The sequence below is a fragment of the Hylobates moloch genome, unplaced genomic scaffold, assembly GCF_009828535.3.
Source record: "Hylobates moloch isolate HMO894 unplaced genomic scaffold, HMol_V3 SCAFFOLD_5, whole genome shotgun sequence".
NCBI classification, from domain to species: Eukaryota; Metazoa; Chordata; class Mammalia; order Primates; family Hylobatidae; genus Hylobates; species Hylobates moloch.
This window is the reverse complement of record NW_026652280.1, coordinates 64,024,349-64,033,205: the sequence shown is the minus strand read 5'-3', so window position 1 is coordinate 64,033,205 and position 8,857 is coordinate 64,024,349. Positions and strand designations below refer to the sequence as shown.

Sequence of the window (8,857 nt, the reverse complement as noted above, 5' to 3'; positions counted from 1 at the left end):
GGGCGCGAGCTCCGGGCTCGCGGGCGGAGCGGGGCGCGGCGCGGCGCGGGGCTGCGGAGCCGGTCGCACGCCCGCTCCCGCTCGTCGCGCCGCCGGGGCCGCCGCGGGCCGCAGTCCCTCCCTGCGCGCTCCGAGCCGCGGTCCCCAGCCTGCGCTCGACGTCTGATCATGAAAGGGAAAGTGGCCCTTTCACCACCTGGCTCCCAGGCTGGGAGCTTTTGTCTGGGAAGGAGTGCAAACGGCCTCCTCCACTCCCCACCTCCCAGGCCCAAAGAAATTGAGAGCGAGGACTCCATACGCCTTGAGGGCTTCTTGGGTCTGCGCTTGGCTCTCTGCTTCCTCCCCACTCCGAAGTTGAAAGCTTGCAACAAGGAAGTCGTGCAGCCGCCATTGTCGGGCTGCCCGGGGCAGGGGAGGTGGCTCTGGCTGCTTATGTAAGTTTTTGGCTTTGGGAAGCCCGGCTCCCTGCACTGTAACGCGGCTCAGCGCGCCCGCAGTTTGGAGAGCAATTAGGAAGGGGCAGCCTTATCATGAAGGTGGTGTTGGGGCTACACCTGCCTACACAGATGTTGGCAACAGCTGTCTTCCAGTTTTGACTCACCTGAACTTAGCAATTGGAACATCTCAATGGCAAGGGGGGCGGGGCGGGGAGGAGGCGGCGTTGGACACACATGGTCTCCCAAGTCTCATACATCTTAGAGAGAGGGGAGGGGGTGCGTGGCCAAGTACACACTAGCCAAAACACCACCACCACCACATTGATATGTTGTCATAGCTACTCTAAGGCCACTCCTCTCTCTGGTCCCATGCACTTTTATCCCACAAGCCCTAGGACGAGTTAGTGACAACAGTAGTGTCACAGTGTAAGATTTTTGCCTGGGCTGCCTAGTGTCTGGATGGTTACAGGCCTGGGTGCTTCTAGGGAATAGAGAGGCAGAAACACGTAGAATGATGAAGTCAGAATCATCTTTTGGAAGTGTTGCCTGACTTCAAACTTCAGATGAGACATCCCGCTTCTACGCTGGGCAGCTCGGTGTGTTCACTTTTCTTTAGAAGGAGCTTATTATGGGTTTCAAGGTGTTGGTCTCCAGGTTGGAGTCTTGTTCCATGGTTTTTGTGTTAAGACTATTACAGCCCAGTCCTTTGCTCCTACCACACCAAATAACTTATCTGTGTGGTCACTGTTCAGTAGAGGAAACTTTTTGTTTTTCAGGATATGGGTCTGCAGGATGGAGTTCTTCCGGTAAGAGTTAAAACTCACAAAAAAGCTAAAATTCTTTCACCCTTCCTGTAGGGATAGAGGTAAAAACACCTGGATTTCTCAAATACAGTCTTAAAGACAAACGTGTGTACTATTATCACACAGGTGCAGAAAGAAAAAGCAATCATTGTTCCCTCTCCTCCCATGTTACCTGTTGGGTTTATGTACTTCTATAGCTTTATTTATAAAGGTATATACTTCTCTAGGTTTGTATGAGCCTAGAGAAAAATGTAGAGGGCTAACATACCCAGCGGGAAATGGGATGGGTGTAGGGGGCATGGTGAACTTGTTTTTTTCTGTATCTGTGTAGCCATCAACCTCTGTACAAATATGGACATGGGCTTAGTGTGTGAGGAGAAATCCCTTAATGGTTCTCCAACCCGTCCTTCCAGTTCCTAGGGCACAGCCCCTTTATGCCCGAGTGCTACAGCCCTTACCTGTTCTAGTCCATATCTGTTCAGAACTGCACTTGATGTACCAGCCACCTACCTGCCCCTCTCCCAAACCTGAAAATGTACAAGAGAGGGAACAGGAAAGTTTATTTTTAAAAAATCAATTCTTGGTTTAGGATTTGGGATACAGGAAGATCCTACCTCATTCTTGTTTGTCCTTTCCTCTGTAGGTCTGGCGTGCTCCTGATCAGAGTTACTCTGATCTGAAGATTTTGGCGTTTAAGGCATTAAGATAATAGCCTGAGTTGTTCATGGTAACTATAACTTTGGATGTTAAATCTTGATGAAAATGACTTGGCATTTGCTTTAAAATATATATACCAATTCTGATTGTGCATGAACACTTCTATTTGTCTGGGGGGAAAATACTTAGCCGAATAAAAGTAAAACAATGTTTTTAAAAAGGAAACATAGAGAATGCTTTAAGATGATCAATTTTTTAACATGATGACAGAGATCTTTCATGCCAGTTCCAAATTTTTGCTTATAAAATACTCTCAGCACTTATCAAGTACGTACATCTGGTGTTGATGGCACTTTTATGTCGATGCAGGTAGATTGGCATCTAGAGAGAACAAAGCCACTTCCCAAATGTCATCTGATTCTCTTAAGGTCAGATTAAACCTTGACTTTCATTTAGAAGTGGCCCAAAAGTGCTGTGGAAAAACTCGAACACAACACTCAATGGGATATTTTGGCAGTAATGTTCCTTTCTAGTTCTGCAATAGTAATTTGTTCCTTCTGTCAAGGAGGTATAACATAATTCATTATTTTGCTGAATCCTCCATAGAGTAGATGGAATAAGAGTAGGTGCAACAGACAGGACTAGAGGATCGTTCCCTTGAACTTGTTTCTTAAAACTTGAGTTTGAGTTACTCGATTATCTCTAGTTGTCAGGAAGCACTGGTTTTGCAGCCAGATTGTCTGCATTTAAGTCCCAGCTCTTCACTAAATAGTTATAGAATATTGGGCAGATTTCTAACTTTGTCTATAAAATGAGGATAGTGATACGTACCTCATGAGGTTACCTGAATATTAAATTAATTAAAACATGTAAAGCACATAGAACAATGCCTGGGCTATAACTAGGCAAATACTTAGTAAATTGAAGATGAATAGGAGTAACAATATGGAGATCCTTGAGTTGGGATCAGTCTTTTCTACCCATATTCAAAGACCACTCTTAACATTGACTTTCTGAAATTGTTAGGTTCCATAGATTGACCAGGAAATGAAAATGTGACTGTGTTCTCTGTATGGAAAAGTACTATTTATAATTACTAAACTTTCTTTTTTTTTTTTTTTGTAGGAGTTTTTCATCAGTATGTCTGAAACCATTAAATACAATGACGATGATCATAAAACTCTGTTTCTGAAAACACTAAATGAGCAACGCCTGGAAGGAGAATTTTGTGATATTGCTATTGTGGTTGAGGATGTGAAATTCAGAGCACACAGATGTGTTCTTGCTGCCTGCAGCACCTACTTTAAAAAGCTTTTCAAGAAGCTTGAGGTTGATAGTTCTTCAGTAATAGAAATAGATTTTCTTCGTTCTGATATATTTGAAGAGGTCCTGAACTACATGTACACAGCAAAGATTTCCGTGAAAAAAGAAGATGTTAACTTAATGATGTCATCGGGTCAGATTCTTGGTATCCGGTTTTTGGATAAACTGTGTTCTCAGAAGCGTGATGTTTCCAGTCCTGATGAAAACAATGGTCAGTCCAAAAGTAAGTATTGCCTCAAAATAAATCGCCCCATTGGAGATGCTGCTGACACCCAGGATGATGATGTAGAGGAAATCGGGGATCAGGATGACAGTCCTTCTGATGACACAGTAGAAGGCACCCCCCCGAGTCAGGAGGACGGCAAGTCGCCCACCACAACGCTCAGGGTTCAGGAAGCGATCCTGAAAGAGCTGGGGAGTGAGGAAGTTCGGAAGGTCAATTGCTACGGCCAGGAAGTAGAATCCATGGAGACCCCAGAATCAAAAGACTTGGGGTCCCAGACCCCTCAAGCCTTAACATTTAATGATGGGATGAGTGAAGTGAAAGATGAACAGACACCAGGCTGGACAACAGCCACCAGTGACATGAAGTTTGAATATTTGCTTTATGGTCACCATCGGGAGCAGATTGCCTGCCAGGCGTGTGGGAAGACGTTTTCTGATGAAGGCAGATTGAGGAAGCATGAGAAACTCCACACGGCGGACAGGCCATTTGTTTGTGAAATGTGCACAAAAGGTTTCACCACACAGGCCCACCTGAAAGAACACCTAAAAATCCACACGGGATATAAGCCCTATAGCTGTGAGGTGTGTGGAAAATCATTTATCCGTGCCCCAGACTTAAAGAAGCATGAGAGAGTTCACAGTAATGAAAGACCGTTTGCATGCCACATGTGTGACAAAGCCTTCAAACACAAGTCTCACCTCAAGGATCACGAAAGAAGACACAGAGGGGAAAAGCCTTTTGTGTGTGGCTCCTGCACCAAGGCATTTGCCAAGGCGTCTGATCTGAAAAGGCATGAGAACAATATGCACAGTGAAAGGAAGCAGGTTACCCCCAGTGCCATCCAGAGCGAGACAGAACAGTTGCAGGCGGCAGCGATGGCTGCGGAAGCAGAACAGCAGCTGGAGACAATAGCCTGTAGCTAGAGGCGGTGGGACAGGGACACTTTGCTTGGAAAGTGGAGACTGAGATGACGTGGATCATAATGAGTGAATGCCAGTTACTATATTTTTGTGGAAACATATGGAACATTGTACTCACTGGACTTCAGGCAGTGCTTGGTTAGGTATTTTTAAGACTTTTCAAGGAAATGGTGTTCCTCAGTTCTGACCAAACCGTTTCACTGTCTTGTCTGGTGTCTAGTATTAATGTTGCCAGTAAGCACCCCTCTTCCTTTTTTTTATTATTTTAATTTGAGAACTGTGTCCAGTTTAGAAGTGAGAGACTTCCATTTTTAATTCCTTTACAGTCACCACCCTAGCAGGTGCCCTGCACAGAGTAATAAGTAAATTGATTTCCTAATCACAATTCTGTGTGACTTATGGTCAAAAGAGCAGTTTTAATAACTTAATGAAAGTACTTCAGATAGACACAGAAAATTGGTGAGTGGTTGACCAAGAACACCGTGCAAATATAAAAAAAGTTCTGGAAATGCAGAATGGCGTTAGATTTATATTTGGTTTGTTAATTTTATATCACTATTTTTCACTGTTTTTGTGGACAAATAATGGTTGCTTTGCTGAAGTGTTTCTTCCTCAATCTTGATTGCCCTGTACCTACCCAAAAGCTGTAGTCACACATCCTAAAGGCCAAGCAAACCCACCAGGATGGTGGGGGGTCTTGGAGCCAAGCTCTTAGGTTCCTCTTATTTGGGGCAGTGCCAGTCCACACCAGCTGGGATTTGTGAGTGGACCTGTGGTAAGAAGAATAGAAAAGGCTCTCAGAGATAAGGTTTTTTACATGTGTAACAATCCCAGGATTTCCTAGATTAAAATCTTAATTGATTTTGAAATTGGATGTTTATTTAGAATCAGAATTAGGACAAGAACAGATAACTTCTTCAGATACATTTGTGTAACTTTACAGAATGTCATCAAGCTTTGGGGCTTTCTGGGGCACATGATTTATCCATAAAGGAGATGCAGTATGCTTACTTAATAAATTTAAAATCTTTTAAGTGTGTAAATAATAGTGTCGGTCTTATGTATTTCAAGTAAAAAGTAGACAGCTGCACTTTTTTTGCACATTGGATTAAAATAACTTCCATCAGCAACAAACATCAGACTGTTTTTAACAAATATTAAAGATTGTCAGACCAAATGTTTATGTTTTTGAAGTATATTTCATCACTGGTTACAGTTTTAAATAGAAGTTGATTGCCTTTTCATAGCCGTAAATGAGAATTATAAACTGTTCCAGTTTTGGTATACTAAATGTTCTTTTAACCATCTTTAGGAATATATTGAAATGACAACAATAGTTTGAATTGTGTTCTGTAAAAAACTATTAGTCAATTATTTTACAATATGTAGAATTGTAGAAAATGTCAATTTTTCAAATTCAATTTTCATTGCTAGGTTTTTTTAAAAAAATTAAAGTAATTTCACTCCATAGCTTGTTGCATTAACACCTGTAATTCTATCGTGAAAGAAATTTTATTTTTTTAATTGGTGTGTGTTATGCCCAAGATGTTAGGATGAAGATACTACCTTTTTAAAAATTTTAGTTATTGGTAAAATGTTTAATTTTACTTAAAATTAATTTCTTTTCTTGAAAGTTGTTTATTCTGTTCTAAAAGTAGTCCTGGCACTGTGTTTTTATGCTATTTATAGAAGGAACTGATTGCCGTTCCTAGGCTGTTTTAACCAAAGCAAAGGAAAAATAATTTTAACATCTTATCGATAGCTACTTCAACAAACCATATTTTGGGACTTCATTTTTTGTGTATAAAAGAAAATATACTTCTATCATTCCTCTTTTCATTTTTTCATAGCAACCTTCCACATACCCAGATTTCTACCGAAATGTATTTTCTATGCTAGCTTCATCCTGGCTTTACAGAGTTGAAGTTAAACATGTGATATTAATCTCCGTTGAAACCACATAGTCATGGTGGTAACCCCCAAAAAGAAAGGCTAATATTCCACAGTCTATATGATGCAAATATTTATCATTTAGCCTGTTTTGCATGAGAAATGTATTTGTGTTATTTCTGCCACTGGTACTGGGTTTGTATGTGTGTTAGGGCACCTGTTTCCTTTATATATTTTTGGTGGCAGCAGAATCCTATCACGGCAGCTCTACTGTCTGCTGGGTCCTGGTCAGTAACACTGCCTCTACACCTGGCTGGATTTGGTAGTCCCCTGCATAGTGGAGCCATCATGTTAGAGTCTTCAAGTTACCTCCAACACCCTAGGGAGTTAATTCTGAAATGTGGTTACTCTGAATCTGGAATGTAAGAGGAAGGTCAAGTCTAAGTGTCAACATTACTACCTTTTCATTACTTACAAATCATTGACTTTTTTCTGTTTTTACAGAGAATGCCACAAACTTGATGTTAGCTTTTGTGCTTAATTTGCATCGTATTGGCACTGATTGAAGAGGAGAAATTTAGGAAGTTTAAATGTAAAGTAATTTGCCAGCCATTAACTTGATCACTAATTTAGAATTGTTAGAAAGTACAGAGGTCGCCATCAAGTGAGGTTGATACTAACAAATTCACCCTATTTTGTTAGGAAAAAAAGACTAAGATGAGGGGAAATGATGGAAATTTATGTAGTTTCCAACTTAATGGGTTATTTTGTGTAGTTACCTGTAAGTCATTTGGAAGGTGGGATTCATTGTCACATAGTAATGCTATTAGTGGTGTTTTGTTCTCAAGAGTAGCAAGCCTTGGGGTGCAATTGTAGTAGAGTTGGTACATAGTAAGGATTGTGGTGTAGGGTTGAGTCCTAGGCAGAGGCAGAGAGCTGTTCAGCAAAGAACAGAAAGCTCCCACTTTCCTTTGAAGTCTGTCTCCATTTTTGCATACCCTCTCATAACTGAAGCTCTCTCCCCTTGGGAACTATTTATAATAGGGTTAATCCTGCATCTACTTAAGGTATGTAAAGATAGCATGTTGCCTACTTGTGTTAAGCATCATATGCAAGGCACCGGGCTGGACCCTGGAGATGCAAAGGCAGAAGCAGTTTTGGTCCCCAGCTGTTAGAGTGAGTGTGCCCCTTCCCAGTCTGGTCTTACATGTTCTTTTTGAAAATGTTTTTCCATCACCCGTTATCCATGATTCCTTAAAGGTCGCCATACTGATCTCATCTTAGGGGCCCTGGGTATAATTTATCTGGATTGTGACAGATTTTAGCAGTTGGGTGTTTTCATGATCTCTTCAAAAGATATTCCCACTTACCAATATTCATTTAAATCTTTTCAGTATAACGAGGAGGTGAGGTTTAATGGAAAGACTTTACAAGACAAACTTAGATTTGGATCCTGGTTTTGCCCCTCAGTAACTGTAAATTCAGACAAGTTCTTAACTACCTTCAGCTGAGTTTCACCATCTCTAAAATAATGGTAAGTATTTCTGCCTCACAGCCTGCTGAGGATTAATGTGATGGCCAGGAAAATACATTAACCCCAGCATCCACACTTTTTAGGTTCACTGTAAATGTTCCCCGCTTCCTAAAGAGCATTCCCAATGGAGCAGACAGAAGCTGAGAAGCATCTCTCAGTTCTACAATCATTGGCCCTGAGCTGTAGACCTAGACCTCATTAAGTGTTATTAACTGAAAATGTCTACAGACACTGTGTTTGTCTTGGTATTTCTGTAAGCTTCGATCCGTTTGTGACTCTGGTCTTACAAACTTGTATATTCGTCTACATGTTGTTTTTGGTTTTGTAATTTCCCATCGTGTACGTTTTAAAGTAAATCATTGGAATGTAGTCGGTGTAAACACTGGCCTCTTTGGATGGCTCCCTTCTCTTCTTTGGGAACATCTGTGATGGCAGAACCAGAATGGCAGAACCAGAATTGCAATTTTGAGAGCTGGCTTTTGAATCTCATACATGAAATCATACATTAATATATTTTTGTAGTATGCTTTTCTAAAATTGGGTGCATTTCAGGCTGCACCCAACTGTTCCATTTCTAGTTAATTCCAAGATGATCTGTTGCTTTCTCCCCAAAGGGGCCTAGACTACATCCATTAATTCTGTTTTTTTTTCCTTTTAGTTCTAGAATAACAGTTTGCTGAGTCACTCTGCTCTTCTTTGGGGGATATTTCTACTAAACGTACACAGAAGTACTTTTTATAGCCTAAGATTAAAGTATGTCAGTCATTGAATGCCTTGTATGTGCCTGGCATTGGACTATGCGCTGGGAATGCAACAGTGAGCAAGACCAGCACCATTCCTGCCCTCCGGGAGTTATCCAGTGTGAGATGCTTATCTTTCCAAGTTTTACAACATTTTACAAGGATTTAAAAATAATGTAATGATCACAAATAGGCAAACTGCTATTTAAAAAAAAAAATCTGCCATGTTATGTATTTTAATCCAGTTCATGGAATATACTTTAGAAAGTAGGAATTTTTAATAAGTTGTCATGGGTTAGTGATTAGTGGTGCCAACATAAACATTCT

General features: G+C 41.0%; 1 protein-coding gene across 4 annotated transcripts in view; it reads left to right on the top strand.

Annotated features, from left to right (window-relative positions):
* Positions 1-6,648, top strand: part of ZBTB14 (zinc finger and BTB domain containing 14) — a 12,587-nt gene extending 5,939 nt beyond the window's left edge. The window contains exons 1-4 of one of the 4 annotated variants that reach the window (XM_032152740.2): positions 181-434; positions 1,214-1,243; positions 1,884-1,967; positions 3,023-6,648. In XM_032152740.2, the coding sequence (XP_032008631.1) occupies positions 1,965-1,967; positions 3,023-4,369 (1,350 nt within the window). In that variant the 5' untranslated portion in view covers positions 181-434; positions 1,214-1,243; positions 1,884-1,964 and the 3' untranslated portion in view covers positions 4,370-6,648. Of the gene's footprint in view, positions 1-180; positions 435-670; positions 1,244-1,883; positions 1,968-3,022 lie in introns of those variants that run through there. The other 3 variants (XM_032152739.2, XM_058438599.1, XM_032152738.2) reach the window with 3 other exon arrangements.
* The last annotated feature ends 2,209 nt before the right edge of the window (positions 6,649-8,857 follow it).